The sequence below is a fragment of the Macaca mulatta genome, chromosome 15, assembly GCF_049350105.2.
Source record: "Macaca mulatta isolate MMU2019108-1 chromosome 15, T2T-MMU8v2.0, whole genome shotgun sequence".
Lineage (NCBI taxonomy): Eukaryota > Metazoa > Chordata > Mammalia > Primates > Cercopithecidae > Macaca > Macaca mulatta.
This window is the reverse complement of record NC_133420.1, coordinates 126,726,910-126,747,540: the sequence shown is the minus strand read 5'-3', so window position 1 is coordinate 126,747,540 and position 20,631 is coordinate 126,726,910. Positions and strand designations below refer to the sequence as shown.

Below are 20,631 nucleotides of genomic sequence, written 5' to 3'. Positions count from 1 at the left end.
CACACACACACACACACACACACACTTTTAGAGGCTGGAACATCCAAGATCAAGGGGCCACATGTGGTGAGAGACTTTTTGCTACATCATAACATGGCAGAAGGCATCACATGTGAGACAGTGCCCATGAGAGAGCCTGAGAGGCCTGAACTGCTTTTATAACAAAGTCACTGTCTTGATAATGAACCCACTCATGTGATAGAGAAATTAATCCATTCATGATGGCAGAGCACTCATGACCTAATCCTCCCTTAAAGGTTCCACATCTGAACACTGTTGCATTAGGAATTAAGTTTCCAACACATGAACTTTGGGGGGACACATTCAAACCACAGCTGATGAGGGCCAACTCAATTGCCAGTCTCTGAATCCTCTTTTATTTTAGAAGTTGCTGTGATGTGATTCTACTGCCTATATAACTCAGAAAGCAGTTCCTGTGTAAAACGCATCATGGGACACAACTGAAATCACCTCCAGTGTAGCAGGGAAACAGAACTCAGGGCAAGGGTGGCCATTATATGCTGAAAAAAGCGAACGGGTGGGTGTGTGCTATCCTTCAATATCTGAAATGCTTTTTCTCTAGAGTATTTATACATCTGGTGTGTAACTTCTATCCTGGAGTGTAACAAAAAATACCCAAGGTTGACAGTACTCCAGCTTAGTTCTGGATTCTTAAAACTTCCAGGAGAGAAAGGCTGGGGGTGCATGAAGTCATGCAGTAGCTTTTTGTGGAAAAGCAATTTATTGGGAACTCAACACTTACAAACTGGGTTAAGTCATGTCAGCCAGTCGACAGGAGAATAAAAGACTCAGCTTTAAAAATTTTTGGAAACGGTCTCATCAGAGAGTTAAAGAAAAATTGATGCTACTATATTATGAGGAACTCACACACCTCCATCACATGATGGCTGTATCTCCTTTAGGCCTAATGTATCTTTTTATGAGTTACAATCTTTTTTTGAGGCTCTTGTAAGGAACACAGGCCTTTATTTTGATTTTTAATACTGGTAAAATACATAATGGTGATAATTATTACCTATTGCTCACTTACTCTGTGCCACGTATTAAGGAACGGACACAGATTAACTCAGAAAATTCTTTCAGAAAGGATTGTAGGTAATCACCATCATTATGGTGATGAGGAGACTGAGACATATTAAAGGAGAACTGACTTTCCAAGGTCACAGCCATATGGGAAGAAAGGGAATGAACACTCTAGTGACGTCAATAAGCCATTTAGTAAATTGAGAATCTGCTGGGTCTCATAACGTACAGGGGACCCTAAACTCACTTTTATTATTTTAAAAGTTAACTGTATAGAGGTATACTTTATGCAAAGTAGACAAATTTTTAGTATATTTTGATGGGTTCTAAAAACTTGTACAGTTCTGTAAAGATCACCACCATTTATATATGGAACATTCCATCATAATAAAAAAATTCCCTTATTCCTCTAACCAGTGGATCCTCACACACCACTGCCCCCAGCCTTATGCAATGAATGGTCTACTTTCTTTCTATCCCTCTAGACTAGATGTCTTTCCTAGAATTTTATATAAATAGGATAAAATACAGCTCTACCCTCTTGTGCCTGGCTTCTTTTGCTCAGCACAATCTTAAGATTTATCAATGTTGCTGCATGCACTAGCGGTTCCTTCCTTGTGCAGCTGTATTCCATTATATGGTAATAGTACTGTTTATATATTTTTCTGTTAATAAATCCAATTATTTACAATTTGGGGTTACTATGAGTAAAGATTCTATGAACATTTGCATGTAATTCTTTTTTTTTTATTATTATACTTTAAGTTCTAGGGTAAATGTGTACAATGTGCTGGTTACATATGTATACATGTGACATGTTGGTGTGCTGCACCCATTAACTCGTCATTTACATTAGGTATATCTCCTAATGCTATCCCTCCCCACTCCCCACAATAGGCCCCAGTGTGTGATGTTCCCCTTCCTGTGTCCAAGTGATCTCACTGTTCAGTTCCCACCTATGAGTGAGAACATGCGGTATTTGGTTTTCTGTTCTTGCAATGGTTTGCTGAGAATGATGGTTTCCAGCTGCATCCATGTCCCTACAAAGGACATGAACTCATCCTTTTTTATGGCTGCATAGTATTCCATGGTGTATATGTGCCACATTTTCTTTATCCAGTCTGTCACTGATGGATATTTGGGTTGATTCCAAGTCTTTGCTATTGTGAATAGTGCCACAATAAACATATGTGTGCATGTGTCTTTATAGCAGCATGACTTTGGGTATATCCCCAGTAATGGGATGGCTGGCTCAAATGGTATTTCTAGTTCTAGCTCCTTGAGGAATCGCCACACTGTTTTCCACAATGGTTGAACTAGTTAACAGTCCCACCAACAGTGTAGAACTGTTCGTATTTCTCCACATCCTCTCTAGCACCTGTTGTTTCCTGATTTTTTAATGATTGCCATTCTAACTGGTGTGAGATGGTATCTCATTGTGGTTTTGATTTGCATTTCTCTGATGGCCAGTGATGATGAGCATTTTTTCATGTGTCTGTTGGCTGTATGAATGTCTTCTTTTGAGAAGTGTCTGTTCATATCCTTTGCCCATTTTTCGATGGGGTTGTTTCTTTCTTGTAAATTTGATTGAGTTCTTTATAGGTTCTGGATATTAGCCCTTTGTCAGATGAGATTGCAAAAATTTTCTCCCATTCTGTAGGTTGCCTGTTCACGCTGATGGCAGTTTCTTTTGCTGTGCAGAAGCTCTTTAGTTTAATTAGATCCCATTTGTCAATTTTGGCTTTTGTTGCCGTTGCTTTTGGTGTTTTAGACATGAAGTCCTTGCCCATGCCTATGTCTTGAATGGTATTACCTAGGTTTTCTTCTAGGGTTTTTATGGTTTTAAGTCTAACATTTAAGTCTCTAATTCATCTTGAATTAATTTTCGTATAAGGAGTAAGGAAAGGATCCAGTTTCAGCTTTCTACTTATGGCTAGCCAATGTTCCCAGCACCATTTATTAAATAGGGAATCCTTTCCCCATTTCTTGTTTTTGTCAGGTTTGTCAAAGATCAGATGGCTGTAGATATGTGGTATTATTTCTGAGGGCTCTGTTCTGTTCCATTGGTCTATATCTCTGTTTTGGTACCAGTACCATGCTCTTTTGGTTACTGTAGCCTTGTAGTATACTTTGAAGTCAGGTAGCATGATGCCTCCAGCTTTGTTCTTTTGCCTTAAGATTGTCTTGGCAATGCGGGGTCTTTTTTGGTTCCATATGAACTTTAAAGCAGTTTTTTCCAATTCTGTGAAGAAAGTCATTGGTAGCTTAATGGGGATGGCATTGAATCTATAAATTACCTTGGGCAGTATGGCCATTTTCACAATATTGATTCTTCCTATCCATGAGCATGGAATGTTCTTCCATTTGTTTGTGTCCTCTTTTATTTCACTGAGCAGTGGTTTGTAGTTCTCTTTGAAGAGGTTCTTTACATCCCTTGTAAGTTGGATTCCTAGGTATTTTATTCTCTTTGAAGCTATTGTGAATGGGAGTTCATTCATGATTTGGCTCTCTTTTTGTCTGTTACTAGTGTGTAAGAATGCTTTTGATTTTTGCACATTGATTTTGTATCCTGAGACTTTGCTGAAGTTGTTTATCAGCTTAAGGAGATTTTGGGCTGAGACAATGGGGTTTTCTAAATATACAATCATGTCATCTGCAAACAGGGACAATTTGACTTCCTCTTTTCCTAACTGAATACCCTTGATTTCTCTCTCTTGCCTGATTGCCCTAGCCAGAACTTCCAACGCTATGTTGAATAGGAGTGGTGAGAGAGGGCGTCCCTGTCTTGTGCCAGTTTTCAAAGGGAATGCTTCCAGTTTTTGCCCATTCAGTATGATATTGGCTGTGGGTTTGTCATAAATAGCTCTTATTATTTTGACATACATTCCATCAATACTGAATTTATTGAGAGTTTTAGCATGAAGGGCTGCTGAATTTTGTCAAAGGCCTTTTCTGCATCTATTGAGATAATCATGTGGTTTTTGTCTTTGTTCTGTTTATATGCTGGATTACATTTATTGATTTGCATATGTTGAACCAGCCTTGAATCCCAGGGATGAAGCCCACTTGATCATGGTGGATAAGCTTTTTGATGTGCTGCTGGATTCGGTTTGCCAGTATTTTATTGAGGATTTTTGCATTGATGCTCATCAGGGATATTGGTCTAAAATTCTCTTTTTTTGTTGTATCTCTGTCAGGATTTGGTATCAGGATGATGTTGGCCTCATAAAATGAGTTAGGGAGGATACCCTCTTTTTCTATTGATTGCAATAATTTCAGAAGGAATGGTACCAGCTCCTCCTTGTACCTCTGGTAGAATTCAGCTGTGAATCTGTCTGGTCCTGGACTTTTTTTGGTTGGTAGGCTATTAATTATTGCCTCAATTTCAGAGCCTGCTATTGGTCTATTCAGGGATTCAACTTCTTCCTGGTTTAGTCTTGGGAGAGTGTAAGTGTCCAGGAAATTATCAATTTCTTCTAGGTTTTCTAGTTCATTTGTGTAGAGGTGTTTATAGTATTCTCTGATGGTAGTTTGTATTTCTGTGGGGTCGATGGTGATATCCCCTTTATCATTTTGTATTGTGTCTATTTGATTCTTCTCTCTTTTCTTCTTTATTAGTCTTGCTAGCAGTCTATCAATTTTGTTGATCTTTTCAAAAAACCAGCTCCTGGATTCATTGATTTTTTGGAGGGCTTTTTGTGTCTCTATCTCCTTCAGTTCTGCTCTGATCTTAAGTTATTTTTTGCCTTCTGCTAGCTTTTGAATGTGTTTGCTCTTGCTTCTCTAGTTCTTTTAATTTTGATGCTAAAATTGATGCTAGATCAATTTTAGATCTTTCCTGCTTTCTCTTGTGGGAATTTAGTGCTATAAATTTCCCTCCACACACTGCTTTAAATGTGTCCCAGACAGTCTGGTATGTTGTATCTTTGTTCTCATTGGTTTCAAAGAACATCTTTATTTCTGCCTTCATTTCGTTATGTACCCAGTAGTCATTCAGGAGCAGGTTGCTCAGTTTCCAAGTAGTTGAGTGGTTTTGATTGAGTTTCTTAGTTCTGAGTTCTAGTTTGATTGCACTGTGGTCTGAGAAACAGTTTGTTATAATTTCTGTTCTTTTACATTTGCTGAGGAGTGCTTTACTTCCAAGTATGTGGTCAATTTTGGAATAAATGCAATGTGGTGCTGAGAAGAATGTATATTCTATTGATTTGGGGTGGAGAGTTCTGTAGATGTCTATTAGGTCTGCTTGGTGCAGAGTTGAGTTCAATTCCTGAATATCCTTGTTAATTGTCTCATTGATCTGTCTCATGTTGACAGTGGGGTGTTAAAGTCTCCCATTATTATTGTATGGGAGTCTAAGTCTCTTTGTAAGTCTCTAAGGACTTGCTTTATGAATCTGGGTGCTCCTGTATTGGGTGCATATATTTAGATAGTTAGCTCTTCCTGATGAATTGATCCCTTTACCATTATGCAATGGTCTTGTCTCTTTTGATCTTTGATGGTTTAAAGTCTGTTTTATCAGAGACTGGGATTGCAACCCCTGATTTTTTTTTTGTTTTCCATTTGCTTGGTAGATCTTCCTCCATCCCTTTATTTTGAGCCTATGTGTGTCTCTACATGTGAGATAGGTCTCCTGAATACAGCAAACTGATGGGTCTTGACTCTTCATCCAATTTGCCAGTTTGTGTCTTTCAATTGGACCATTTAGTCCATTTACATTTAAGGTTCATATTGTTACGTGTGAACTTGATCCTGTCATTATGATATTAGCTGGTTATTTTGCTCGCTAGTTGATGCAGTTTCTTCCTAGCATTGATGGACTTTACATTTTGACATGTTTTTGCAATGGCTGGTACCTGTTGTTCCTTTCCATGTTTAGTGCTTCCTTCAGGATCTCTTGTAGGGCAGGCCTGGTGGTGACAAAATCTCTAAGCATTTGCTTGTCTGTAAAGGATTTTATTTCTCCTTCACTTATGAAACTTAGTTTGGCTGGATGTGAAATTCTGGGTTGAAAATTCTTTTCTTTAAGAATGTTGAATATTGGCCCCCACTCTCTTCTGGCTTGGAGAGTTTCCGCTGAGAGATCTGCTGTTAGTCTGATGGGCTTCCCTTTGTGGGTAACCCGACCTTTCTCTCTGGCTGCCCTTAACATTTTTTCCTTCATTTCAACTTTGGTGAATCTGACAATTATGTGTCTTGGAGTTGCTCTTCTCGAGGAGCATCTTGGCGTTCTCCATATTTCCTGAATTTGAATGTTGGCCTGCCTTACTAGGTTGGGGAAGTTCTCCTGGATGATATCCTGCAGAGTGTTTTCCAACTTGGTTCCATTTTCCCTGTCACTTTCAGGCACACCAATCAGACGTAGATTTGGTCTTTTCACATAATCCCATATTTCTTGGAGGCTTTTTTCATTTCTTTATACTCTTTTTTCTCTACACTTCTCTTCTGGCTTCATTTCATTCATTTGATCTTCAATCACTGATACTCTTTCTTCCAGTTGATTGAGTTGGTTACTGAAGCTTATGCATTTGTCACGTAGTTCTCGTGTTATGGTTTTCACCTCTATCAGTTCTTTTAAGATCTCTGCATTGATTATTCTAGTTATCCATGCATCCATTCTTTTTTCAAGGTTTTTACTTTGCGCTGGTTACATAGTTCCTCCTTTAGCTCTGAGAAGTTTGATCAACTGAAGCTTTCTTCTCTCAATTCGTCAAAGTCTTTCTTCGTCCAGCTTTGTTCCATTGCTGGTGATGAGCTGCTTTCCTTTGGAGGGGGAGATGCGCTCTGATTTTTTGAATTTCCAGCTTTTCTGTCCTGCTTTTTCCCCATCTTTGTGGGTAACCCTTTGGTCTTTGATGATAGTGACATACTGATGGGGTTTTGGTGTGGGTGTCCTGTTTGTTAGTTTTCCTTCTAACAGTCAGGACCCTCAGCTGTAGGTCTGTTGGAGTTTGCTTGAGGTTCACTCCAGACCCTATTTGCCTGGGTATCAGCAGCAGAGGCTGCAGAAGATAGAATATTGCTGAACAGCGTATGCTGCTGTCTGATTCTTGCTCTGGAAGCTTTGTCTCAGGGGTGTACCCTGCCATGTAAGGTGTGAGGTGTGAGTCTACACCTAGTGGGGGATGTCTCCCAGTTAGGCTACTCAGCGGTCAGGGACCCACTTGAGCAGGCAGTCTGTCCATTCTCAGATCTCAACCTCTGTGCTGGGAGATCCACTGCTCTCTTCAAAGCTGTCAGACAGGGGCATTTACCTCTGCCAAGGTTTCTGTTGCTTTTTGTTTAGCTATGCCCTGTCCCCAGAGGATAAGACTACGGAGGCAGGCCGGCTTCCTTGAGCTGTGGTGGGCTCCACCCAATTCGAGCTTCCTGGTGGCTTTTTGTCACCTACTTAAGCCTCAGCGATGGCAGGTGCCCCTCCCCCAGCCTCGCTGCCGCCTTGCAGTTAGATCTCAGACTGCTGTGCTAGCAATGAGGGAGGCTCCGTGGGTGTGGGACCCTCTGGGTCAGGTGTGGGATATAATCTCCTAGTGTGCCGTTTGCTAAGACCCTTGGTAAAGCGCAGTATTAGGATGGGAGTTACCTGATTTTCCAGGTGTTGTGTGTCTCAATTTCCTTTGGCTAGGAAAAGGAATTTCCTTCCCCCTTGTGCTTCCCAGGTGAGGCAATGCCTCACCCTGCTTCAGCTCTCGCTGGTTGGGCTGCACCCACAGACCAGCGCCAAGTTTCTGACACGCCCCAGTGAGATGAACCTGTACCTCAGTTGAAAATGCAGAAATCACCCATCTTCTGTGTTACTCACGCTGGGAGCTGGAGGCAGGAGCTGTTCCTATTTGGCCATCTTGGGTGCACCCCTATGTGTTTCTCTGGGGTAAATGCCTAGAATGAAAATTGCTGGTTGTAGGTAAGGTACTGTTATCTTTATAAGGAACTACAATATGGATTTGTATTGCTATCACATGAACACACACTTTCTTGCTGACCAAAGCTTTGGACATTGTTTCTAGTATTTATTGGCCAACTATATATCTTCAGTGAAATATCTATTTTAATGTTTTCCCTTTTTTTGGTCCATTATAACTGCATTTTCTGTATTATAAACATTGTTTTTTTTTTTTCTTTTAAGAGACAGAGTCTTGCTCGGTTACCCAGGCTGGAGTACAGTGGCATGATCACAACCCACCACAGCCTCAAACTCCTGGGCACAAGCAATCCTCCCACCTCAGCCTCCCAAGTAGTTAGGACTAGGACTACAGGCATATGCCACTATGCTTGGTTAATTTCATTTTTTGTAGAGATAGGGTCTCACGTTGTACAGGGTGGTCTCAAACTCCTGGCTTCAAGCAATCCTCCTGCCTTGGCCTCCCAAAGTGCTGGGATTACACAGGCAAGCCACCATATCCAGTCAGTTTCTTTTGTTTTCTATCATAAATTTTGTACTTTTAGTGATTTTGTTTGGTTCTGTGATTTATTTTGAGTAAGTTTTAAATTATGGTGTAAAGATGAAGTTGCATTTACAATATATAAGTATCATTATTGATACAGTTTGCCTGTGTCTCCACCCAAAACCTCATCTTGAATTTTAATTCCCATAATCCCCACATGTTATGGGTGGGACCAGCTGGAGGTAAGTGGATCATGGGGGGCAGTTTTCCCCATGCTGTTCTTGCGATAGTGACTGACTCTCATGAGATCTACTGGTTTTATAGCATCTGGCATTTGCCCTGCTGCACTCACTATGCTGCCCTGTAAAAAAGGTGCCTGCTTCTTTGCCTTCTGCCATGATCTTATGTTTCCTGAGGCCTCCCCAGCAATGCAGAACTGTGCGTCAATTAAACCTCTTTCCTTTACAAATTACCCAGTCTTGGGGTTTTCTTCTTACTAGCGTGAGAATGGAGTAATACAATTATCTCAGCATCATTTTTGAAAACAATTATCATTTTTCCATCAAATTACCCTGAAACATTTGTCAAAAAACAACTGATGACATTCAGTTACAACTCAGAGAAACAGAGAGCAGGCAAGAGCACTGCTCTCTATCCATGAAACAAGAAAACAGTTGGGAAGGCTTTAACTTTTCTTCAATGCACCAGATGTCTGAGGCCACAGAGCAAAAAAGCTATCTGGAAAACTAGGTGGTTGTAGAGAGAAACAAAGATCCAAGCAGTTGTTAACTGAGAGAAAGAATGCCAAATGCCATAGAAAGTGACTCCAGCGGGAAAACTAGACAACATGAAGTATCAGGTAGGTAACTGTGGCAGAGAGATAAAAACTATAACAAAATTAAAATGCTAAAAATGAAAAACACAGTACCATAAATAAAGATTGCCTTCCAAGTGTCCATTATTGTACTCAACACTGCTAGGAAAGAATCAGTAATGTTGAAGATATTTGCTTGTGTATTTGTGTGTGAGAGACACACACAGAAAAGAGAGAGAGAAATTTATTGGTTGACACTGGCTTCTTTGAAAGGAGGCAGTTTAGTAACAATGGCCTTTACTAGACAGACATGTTAGAAGGCAGTAGGAGAAAGGGAATGTGGCATCAGATATTTTCCATAAAAGGTTTGTTATTAATATTCATGTGGCAAATTGTAGCTGATGTCAAAGTAGTTATAAAGCAAGGGGAACACAATTCTCTTACAGCAATGTTGAGGTCTAAGAAACATATAAAACAAATACCTGGTAAGTACCATGCACATATACATACATAAACAATAACTCACAAAACACTCACATATTTGCAACACTGCTTTTCAGTTTATGCAATTTATTTCTTGTTCTTTTTAAGCTTTTTATTATACTGAATGTCTATTAATCAGTTACATTTCATTAAAAGTTTTGATATTATATATGAAACAACAGTTCTGATATAGCAATATCTAGATAAAGGCTATTACTTACCTTTCTTAAATTGATAGATTTTCCCCTTGTAACAAGCTCTGATATAAAATATGATCATTTGTTGAAAACTTTACACATTCAAAATTAAATTATCAAATATTTAATGAGATTCTGGGGGGGTGTGTGTGTGCGTGTCTGTGTGTGTGAAGAATTTCCTACATTTGTTAAAATGTCAGATTTCTGATGATATTACCTGTCCGATGAGGAAGACTTGGGAATAAAAGCCATGGTCATTCAGGATGCTGTCTGAGGTTTGTCGTATGTGACTTTTCTGACATACACTGATTTCAGATGTCCTGAAAAATCATACTTGTGAGTTTTATTAGGTGAGGGTTGTTGAGTTTCTGTCAGTATCAAGTATACCCAAACCTTTAGAAGTTCAGCAGAGAACACATTTATTTCCTCACTACGAAAAGTCCAACTGTGTACATGGAGGAGAAAACTCCATGCCACAGGGTCCTTCTCTGACCTTGGTTCCTACCATCTTGTATTTTCTATCATGAGAGCCTGAGTCCCAAGGTTTTCCTCCATTCCACTCTAATGAGGGATAGAAGAAAATATTGAGAATTTTGCTGATGTATTTAAGACCTGTCATTGACCTCCATATTCCACTAGCTAGAGAGTAACAATATGACCCCATTTATATGACAGAGCGGTTGAGAAATTTAGGCCAGGTGTGGCATGAGAGAGAAGTGAAAATGATTACTAGTGAACATTTCAATAGTTATTATGTGACATATAGGGATTACCTCTATGTAAGTTAAAATGAGGGTTGACATGGCAGAAGAATTTCCCACATCCATTAACTTCATTTCTTGTTTAATATACTACGAGGTCTCCATCTTGAATGTATTTTCTGCTGTACTGACTTTTCATTAAAGTTTATCACACACATTATATTCTAGCTTTTGTCATTGTGTGATTGATGATGAAAGAGTTTTGATTGTTGGCACAAAGTTTTCACATTTTTATTACTTTCTCAGAGCTCTTCTGCAGCATGAGTTTTCTGAGGAGAGAGTTCACATGAGTATTTTCTATATTCATTATCTTTATAGGGTTTCTTTGCTGGGTGAGTTCTGTAATATCCATGGAAGACTGTGCTCTGGCTGAAAGAATGCCCATATAAAATACATTTCAACAATTCATCTTCTATTCTTTGACATTTGGTGGAGGCTGAAATTGTAGAGGAAATTCCAGTGCTATGTTAACAGTTTTCTCCTGTGTGTTCATTATGTATTGTGAGGTTTGATCTCCAGCTCAGAGTTCTTTCATATTCTTTATATGCATATGTTTAATCCCCTGGGTGGGCTTTCTGATGTTCTCTAAGGCTTGATTTTTGACTGAAAGTTTTTCCACATTTATCACATTTATAGGGTTTCTCTCCTGTGTGAGTTCTCTGATGTACTCTGAGATTGGATTTCTGACTGAAAGCTTCCCCACACTGATTACAATTATATGGTTTCTCCCCAGTATGAGTTCGCTGATGTTTTCTTAGGACCGACTTCTCACTGAAAGCTTTTCCACATTCATTACATTCATAGGGCTTCTCCCCAGTGTGAGTTCTCTGATGCCCTCTGAGATTTGATTTCTGCCTGAAAGTTTTTCCACACTCCTCACATTTATAGGGTTTCTCCCCAGTATGAGTTCTGTGATGTACTCTGAGGTTTGATTTCTGACTGAAAGCTTCCCCACAATGATTACATGTATAGGGTTTTTCCCCTGTGTGAATTCTATGATGTCCTCTGAGTTGTGATTTCTGACCGAAAGCTTTTCCACACTGATTACATTTGTAGGGCTTCTCCCCTGTGTGTGTTCTATGATGTTTCCTCAGGCCTGACTTCAGTTTGAAAGCTTTCCCACATTCATCACATTTGTATGGTCTTTCCCCTGTGTGAGTTCTTCGATGATTCCTTAGGCCTGACATATGGCTGAAAGATTTCCCACATTCATTACATTCAAAAGGTTTCTCCCCTGTGTGAGTTCTCTGATGCACTATGAGGATTGATTTATAGTTAAAAGATTTCCCACATTCATGACATTCGAATGGTTTCTCCCCTGTGTGGGTTCTCTGGTGTATTCTTAGGCCTGACTTTGCACTGAAAGCTTTCTCACATCCATCACATTGATATGGTTTCTCTCCTGTGTGAGTTCTCTGATGTTTTCTTAGGCGTGACTTCTCACTGAAGGCTTTCCCGCATTCACGACATTCATAGGGTTTCTCCCCTGTGTGACTTTTCTGAGGCCAAATCAAGCGTGAATTAACAGAGCAGGATTTTCCACATTCATTATACTCACAGGGTTTTTCCCTTATGTGAACCTTCGGATGTACACTGAAAGTTGACTGGTAGCTGAACGTCTCTGTACATGGGTTATAATCAGAGTATTTATCTGTTGCATGAGTTCTCTGATGCACTGGGAGGGTTGAATTATGGTTGAAACTTTTTCCATATTCAAAGGGTTTCATCCCTATATGAACTCTACGACATTCTCTAATGTGTGACTTTTGGCTGAAAGATTTCCCTCCTGTTGGAGTTTTGTGAGTGATCCTACAGAAACAATTTCCAGTATCATTAAACTCATAGTGACTCTTCTCTGTATGAATGTTCTGGGGAAAAATAAAGGTTGATTTATCATATTTGTTTTCCCCAAATTTATTGAAATTGTAAGATTCTCCTTTTGGGTAGGTACTGTCAGATGTAACAACGGCAGCCTTTTCAAGAAAAGCTTTTCTACTTTCATTATGTTCAAAATCTTGCCCTGAAGTCTGAATTGTCTGATACTGAATAACGTCCTCCTTATGACTGAGGGTTTTTACACTTTTATTATAAGCAAAAGATTTCTCTTGAGTGTTAGTTCTGCCATCCTTAATACTGATGAGCCATTTGTCACATACATTATGCTCATGAGCCTTTTCTTTTGAATACTGACAGTGTGGGGCCGTCGGGCTGAGACCCAGGTAAGCAGACCCCACAGTGTCACATTTACAAGGCATCATTCTTGCAGGAAAAATGTTTATGTCCCGATTATGTGGTTTTCCTGAAATTTCTTGCTCTGTAGTCAATAATTTATTGCTGAATAAAACTTGCCACAAATGTTTGCCTTGATTTTCTGGGCTCTTCTCTGAGATTTCATCAGGTTGGGAGTCTTCTAAAAATGATAAAATTAAACAAACTTTATGATGTTTAACACATTTCCTATGGAATGGGACATATATGTATATATATGCCCTATTATGTATTTGATTCCTGAGTTTCTGGCTCAGTTTCTCAACAATAAAGTAATTTCAAGTATATTCCCTATATTCCCTTTTTAGCTTAATTTTTTTTTTGTAGTAGAAAAAGAAATGGGAAATGAATATACGTCTGTATTTGGCATCTTAAAATAAAAATTTCAAAACTGAATAGAGAAGAGGATATAAATCAACAAAATGACTGAAAATGGTATATATGTAAGAGCACTGGATCCTGGGAACAGGAAAATCAGAGAATGGGATGAATAAAAAAAAGATTACCAAAATGAAGTAGCTAACAACAAAAATCAATGGATTAGTGGTTTTATCTGAGACAGGGTTTGCCTTAGGGAGTAAAGCTAGTCTAGATTCTTATACAAATATAAATTACAATGGTAGGATAATCATTAGCCTACAATAGTCCAGTTGAAGCTCCATTTCCTTTCTACATATCACAAAATAAATTTATAATGGCACCAATTTCCTCATGTTAGAAGAAATACTACTGTAGACCACATTTTAATTCTGTCTGTATTATCATCAAAGGAACACAAATGTGTAAGTGGAAGTATAAAATTGATGGGAGTTAAAGTCATTTTTCCACCTCGATTGGATTCACTGCTCTGCCCTAGCTCTGGTGACTTGGTTTATTGTATCAGGGTTGTTCAACAGTGAATCTTTTTTTTTTTTTTCTTTTTTTTGAGATGGAGTCTCACTGTCGCCCAGGTTGGAGTATAGTGGTGTGATCTTGGCTCACTGCAACTTCTGCCTCCTGGGTTCAAGTGGTTCTCCTGTCTCAGCCTCCTGAGCAGCTGGGATTACAGGCATATGCCTGTAATTTTTGTATTTTTAGTAGATATAAGGTTTTGCCATGCTGGCCAGGCTGGTCTCAAACTCTTGATCTCAGGTGATCCACCTGTCTCGGCCTCCCTAAGTGCTAGGATTACAGGCATGAGCCACTGCACCTGGTCAATAGTGAATCTTTTTAGATCATCAAATCTTAACTTTTGTCTCTTCAGTTTGCTCACTCTTTTCCCTAAAACCAGCCTTGTCTTTGTCCAATCCTTAATTCTGTTTTCAATCTACTTTTTAACATTGCTAGTTTTTATCAATTGTGAGTACCTTAAGGATCATATTTTAACCTGGACTTAAAAACTTTACATGTATCCTTTATATTTATTTATCATAAATTTCTTGTGTATGTTTGACTGCTATTGCCCTACTGCTACCCACATTCCATGCAAAAATGTCAGCCCCAAGGCTTTAAATACACTGCCTTAGTGCCCTAAGAGATATTCAGGAAAAGAAGGTTTTACACTAACTGCAGGCTCATTACATGTTCTAGCTGTCACTGCAATAGCCCAAAGTCTTTTCTGCTCTAGTCTTGACAGTATATCACCAGTAAATAGTATATTGACAGTAACAGTCTTATATTCTTTCTCTGAGTCACTCTGCTTTTTAGCCTTAGACCTATGTAGATTCTAGATGCCCTTCAGGCAACGCAAAGCATTTCCCAAATTACATACACACAAAAGGCTTCTTGTGTCTTCCCACAAATGTAAGGAACATTTATTTACAATCTAAAAGTAGTTACTGTCTATATTATTCATTTTAACAAGGGATATATGGATAGTACTCATATATCTGACACTCATGATTTTTTAAGAAAGTTACCATCATTCAAATTAGGGAGTATTTTAAAACTTACCTCACGTGCACAGTTAAATGGCATTTTCTCTTTCTTAGTTGTACGTAAAATAATAGTTCACTTTTTAATCAATAGCATTATTTTATGCAGCTTTGTTCTCCTTTACAAAATATAACCTTCATTCTGATATACTTTATACCTCTCTGTAATATAAATGAAGACAGTGACTCTTAAAAAGCAATGTGCCTCAAAATTACCTCCTCTTTCCTACACAAGTGCTCAGTCCCAATGCTAACCTACACCTGATTATTCAAAAGTCTCAGAAATTTGACTTGGGTGTTTGCATTTAGGGATAATGTTTTTTGAATGAATCAATAAGAAACACCTCTCCCAAGTGGCTTTGAAGTTAATACACAATATTATTAAAAATACTTATGTGTTATATTGCATGGACTCAATATATAGAAGAGTAAAGCAGGGACCATTCTTTTTAGTGGATTATAATCCAGGTAGGAATGGAGCTCATTCAATAACTATGTGCTCTCTGGCACAGTGTTTCATTTCTTTTTTTTTTTTTTTTTAACACATCTATCCAGTAGATTGTGAGTTAACAAAAAGAAGAGATAAGGCATACACTAAAGGATTTCAAACTATACCACAGAAGTAGGAATTTAAATCAAAACTTTAAGTGAGTAATAGTGCTTTCCCCCTTTTTCTAATTGAGATTATCTATTTTATTCAGTTATTTTTATTGCAAGAACCACTTTTGGCTTTAAAATTTATACTAATATAGTTTTATTTTTATTACATCTTTTGCTTTGCTTAGTTTTCTTTGAAAACTTTCTCACTTTAAAAAACAACTATATAAGACTAATATAAGACTAAAAGTTTTTTCTAAGCACTGCTTTATCTATATCCCAAAGGTTCTAGTATGCATGTTTTTTACCTTTGAAATTTTCTGGATATTGGACAATTTTGATTTTCATTTACTCTTTGATTAAATATGTTTATATAGTCCTTATTGATTTTAAGACAGAGAGACTTTAATTCTTCTCACATTGTTTGCAATTTATAGTTTTACTGGACAATACTATCTTTACTTTGTGGAATTTATTGATGTTTGCACAAAATACTTTTATATTTTGTCAGTGTCCCATGGTCATTTTAAAATGGATTCATTCTTTGTTAAAAGAGTAGAGTTCTGAAAGCCACAGCAGATTCAGTTTTATAAAACATGTTATTTATAACTTCTAGAGCAGGATTCAGTAAACTTTTTCTGAAAAGGCCAGAGAGTAAATGTTCTCCGCTGGGCTGATCATGTGGTCTCTGTTGCAGCTACTCATTTCTACCTTGCAGCATTAGCACATAAATGAACAGCTATGGCTGTGTTCTAGAAAAATCTTTCCTGACCGAAATAGGGAGCAGGTAGAATTTCCCCTGTGTCCTCATTTGCTGAGCACTAGTCTAGGATCTCAGTTGTGATTCTCTGGTTCCGGTATGAAATCAAAAAGGTAAATTAAAGGCTACGCTACCTATATGTTTCCGTATTTCCTCGGAACACTTGTGGTTTTTTGTTTTATGAAACCCGGTAATTTAGTACACAAATATTCAAAACTCTTAAATATATTTTAAAGTTGTCTACTTTTAACATATCCTTTCAAAACTGTCTACTTTAGCATTATCAAAATGCCCTTTCTTTTCTCTATTTTTTGACCTGAATTTAACTTTAGTGTTAGTTACTGAGTTCACAAAAAGAAGAGATAAAGTATAGGATAAAGTATTCCAAGATTATGCGATAGAAGTAGGAATTTAAAGCAAATAAAACCTGAATTATTGTACTTTATTGCCTTAGCAATTCCTAACTGTATTTTGAACTTCTCCAATTATTTTTTAAATATACTTCTTTAACAAAATCTAATAGAATTTTCTCCTAATAGGCGCATTTAATCCACTTACATTCGTTGATATGGTAAATATGTTTGTCTTAATCTATGTTATGCCAGGGATTTGCATAGGTTTTGTAGAGACAAGAGTTGATACAGCAGGCCTGAGACTGCTACTCTTAGAAAGACTTTCTTATTAGGTTTGCCCTTGGCTGGCATCTAGAAACAAGATTCCCATAACTGCTGAGGAGCTCACTGTGCCAGCCCTGTACAAACAACATGATAGAGAACACCGGTTTTCCATCTCAAAGTCTGGATTTTTGGTGCATGCTAGACAGAGGGTGTCTACATGGTTAGCCCGCAATAAAAATCCTGGGCACCAATTCTGGGTAGACAACATTTACATGGGTTTTCGCAATTCCTTGCTTAGGGAACTGTGCTTGGGGAACTGTATGAACTCTCAGAAACTTACGGTTTGTTTCCTATGAACTTTGCCCCATGCACCTTTAATCTTTGCTGATTTCTCTTTGTATCTTTTCACTGTATATAATTTAACCATTATTATGACTATATGCTGAGTTCTGTGAGTCCTCCTAGTGAATCAGTGAACCTTCTGCTCATTGAATTCAGTAACTCACCTGGGGAGTTCCTGCTTAGAAATCCTTTCTCTTTCTCTAATAACCATGGATCTTCTCCTTGTTCCAATGTGAAGATCAGTTCTGGTTTTGTAAAGCAGTACCCTATAAATGGGAAATAATTTAGCATTTGCATTAGTTGTATAGGTTCTACTGTTTCTGAATGTGAAAAAGCTACAGTTTCAGAAGGGGCATATTCAGGGTGCTCACTGGACCTTCTTTGAGGAAGTAACCAAAAAAAACCATTTTCTTTCTTACTTTTTTTTTTAGCAACACGGTCCCTTTGTCACTCAGGCTGAAGTGCAGTGGTGCGACCATGGCTCACTGCAGCCTCAAACTCCTGGGTTCAAGTAATCCTCCTGCCTCAGCCTCCTGAGTAGCTGGGACTACAAGTGTGCACCACCATACCCGGCTAATTTTTAAAAGTTTTTTTGTAAAGACAGAGTCTTACTATGTTACCTAGGCTAGTCTCAAACTCCTGGCCCCAAGCAATTATCTCACCCTGGCCTCCCAAAGTACAGCGGCGTGAGCCACCACACCTGGCCAGAAAACATTCTCTTATTCTCATAAATGGTCAATCTCCTTGAACCCCTAAACTGCACACCTAAATAACATACAATTCTAAAATGGCCAATGTCTTGGGTGTCAAGGAAGATATTTCATGAGGACTTCCATATCTGGCTGTAACAGGGTAAAAGAAACTGACTTGCTGCTCCATAACAGACAACTAAAAAACCAAACAAAATATAAAAAATGGTAATTAGGTTTTAGCCAAGAGGCAGTGCAGACAGTGATCCTTGAAAGTAGAGAAACAATGAGGTGAGCCCTATGATTATCACAGGCTACTTGTGAGAGAGTTGCCAACCCAGAGCAGAAAAAGAGAACACCAAAGCAGAGGCTGGCAGACTTGGTAAGCTGATGTGACAAAACTGGATGTTTAAGGAATCCCTGGCAACTAGAATTTGTGGGAGTAAATGCCAGTGAAGAAAGAGCTATACTGATATAAAATGCTGGAGATCTGCAGAAGGGTCTCCTGAGTACTGACTTGTACAAGCATATAAGAAAATAACTCAAGGTTAGGAAAAAACCAGTGAAAAAGAATAGGCTGAAAAATCACTACAGCGGACACAAAGGTAGGAATGATCATTCATACCTAGTAATTTTTTATTGGGTGCTAGATATTGTGAATTTTACATTGTGAGTTGCTAGATTTTGTTGATGATAGACAACGATCATCACCAACTAGGGTAGAAAAACCTCCTAATTAATGACCAACAGGGTAGAATAACCAGAAGGGTACTGCTTTAGAAGAGGGACCAAATTAATTCTAGACTAAAGTGAGCTCTGAATCCAACACAACAAAGCTTAAAGTGTATCTTGAAATGATCGAACTAATTCCAAGTAACTTAACTACATCCCAGAAAAGGCTCAGAAATACGTAAAAGAATACAACAAAATCTAGCAACTCACAATGTAAAATTCACAATATCTAGCACCCAATAAAAAATTACTAGGTATACAAGACTCTTATCAAGGAAAAAAATCAATCAGTAACAACCAAACAAGAAATGGCCCATATGGCCAGGCACAGTGACATCTGTAATCCCCGTTATTTGGGAGGGCGGGGCAGGAGGATTGCCTGAAGCTGGGAGTTCAAGACCAGCCTGGGCAACACATAGAGAGACTGGAAAATAATAAACAGAGTTATCTGTGATCTGTGGTTAAATAAATTTGTAGTCTAACATATATGTAATCAGCATTCCAGAAGATAAAAAGGAAAGGGAGAGAAAATTTTGAAGCAACAGTGGCCAAAATTTGCCAATTTTAATGACCTATATAAACCTGCAGATCCAAGAAGCTAAATAAATGCCAAGAGGAAACATAAAATCACACCCATATACATTATAATCAAATTGCTAAAACCTGCTGAAAAAAAGTAAATTTTATGCAGACAGAAAAAGACATAATATGTGCAGAAGAACAAAGAAAATTAAAGCTGACTTCTTGTTAGAAATTTTACAGTCTGGAAGACAATGAAGTGACACTCTTAAAGTACTGAAAGAAAAAAAATCAACCTAAAATTCTATACTTAGCAAAGATGTTTCAGCCAAAAAAAAAAAACTGAAACAATTTATCAGCAACTGATGTGTATTACAAGAAATGTTAAATTTTCCTGACAGAAGAAAAACGGTACTATGAAAATTTTTGATTTATATAAAAAAATTTATAGAGATAAAGAGCACCATAAACTGGAAAAAAGAGGATGAAAATAAAATATACTTTTCTCATTCTTGGAATTTTCTTTAAATAGAATATTATCTTTCTTTTTTTTTTTTTTTTTTGAGACGGAGTCTCGCGCTGTCACCCAGGCTGGAGTGCAGTGGCCGGATCTCAGCTCACTGCAAGCTCCGCCTCCCGGGTTCACGCCATTCTCCTGCCTCGGCCTCCCGAGTAGCTGGGACTACAGGCGTCCGCCACCTTGCCCGGCTAGTTTTTTGTATTTTTTTTTTAGTAGAGACGGGGTTTCACCATGTTAACCAGGATGGTCTCGATCTCCTGACCTCGTGATCCGCCCGTCTCGGCCTCCCAAAGTGCTGGGATTACAGGCTTGAGCCACCGCGCCCGGCCGAATATTATCTTTCAAGTTATCTTTTTAGACAATATTATTTATTATGGGTTTCATAATATATAAACAGCATACATAAAGAGAAATTCTGCATAATGATAAAGGGAATAATTAATCAAGAGGATATAGCAATCACAAATGTTTTTCCATCTTATAACACTACTTCAAAATACATAAAGCAAATCCTGATGAAACTGGAAGAATAACCAAATCCACAATTGTAGCTGCACAGTAAAACTCCTTGCTCAATAATTTATAGAAGTAGATTACAAATAAATAAGAAGGAGTACAGAAGACTTCAAGAATATTATCAACCAACATGACCTCCATTTATAGAACACCGATCCAAAAGGAAAACACATATTTTCAAATACATATGAAACATTTAACCAGGATAAATCATATCATGGGCCCTGAAACGAGTTTAAATAAACTTTAAAAGGATTTAAAAAAATCTTGCTCTCCAAATAGGAATTAAGTGAGAAAACAGTAATAGTAAAAAAAAAATTTTCAAAGAGTCAAAAATTTAAAATAAAAAAGCCATGTTCTATTAGAAATATGGAGTAGAGGTATTTCCTCCTATCTTTTCTGGTAAGTATAGCTAAAAACTATGGATATTATATATTTAAAAACACAAGATGCTGAAAGGTGGAGAGAAGACAGCAG

At 38.0% G+C, this 20,631-nt stretch overlaps 2 protein-coding genes across 8 annotated transcripts in view; both read right to left on the bottom strand.

Annotated features, from left to right (window-relative positions):
• Window positions 1-7,920, bottom strand: part of ZNF510 (zinc finger protein 510) — a 46,279-nt gene extending 38,359 nt beyond the window's left edge. The window contains exon 1 of the mRNA XM_077966491.1: window positions 7,844-7,920. The gene's annotated coding sequence lies outside the window, so the exon portion shown is untranslated. The remainder of the gene's footprint in view (window positions 1-7,843) is intronic.
• Window positions 7,921-9,793: 1,873 nt separating this feature from the next.
• Window positions 9,794-20,631, bottom strand: part of ZNF782 (zinc finger protein 782) — a 29,463-nt gene continuing 18,625 nt past the window's right edge. For 2 of the 7 annotated variants that reach the window (XR_013404980.1, XR_013404981.1), the window contains 4 exons: window positions 17,343-17,444; window positions 14,882-15,024; window positions 10,694-13,091; window positions 9,794-10,240 (listed from right to left, as the gene is read on the bottom strand). Coding sequence is in view for 3 of the 7 variants with exons in the window: in XM_015118125.3 (XP_014973611.3) it covers window positions 11,236-13,091; window positions 17,343-17,444 (1,958 nt within the window). In the remaining 4 variants the exon portion in view is untranslated. Of the gene's footprint in view, window positions 13,092-14,881; window positions 15,025-17,342; window positions 17,445-20,631 lie in introns of all 7 variants that reach the window. The other 5 variants (XR_001440214.3, XR_013404979.1, XM_015118125.3 and 2 more) reach the window with 3 other exon arrangements.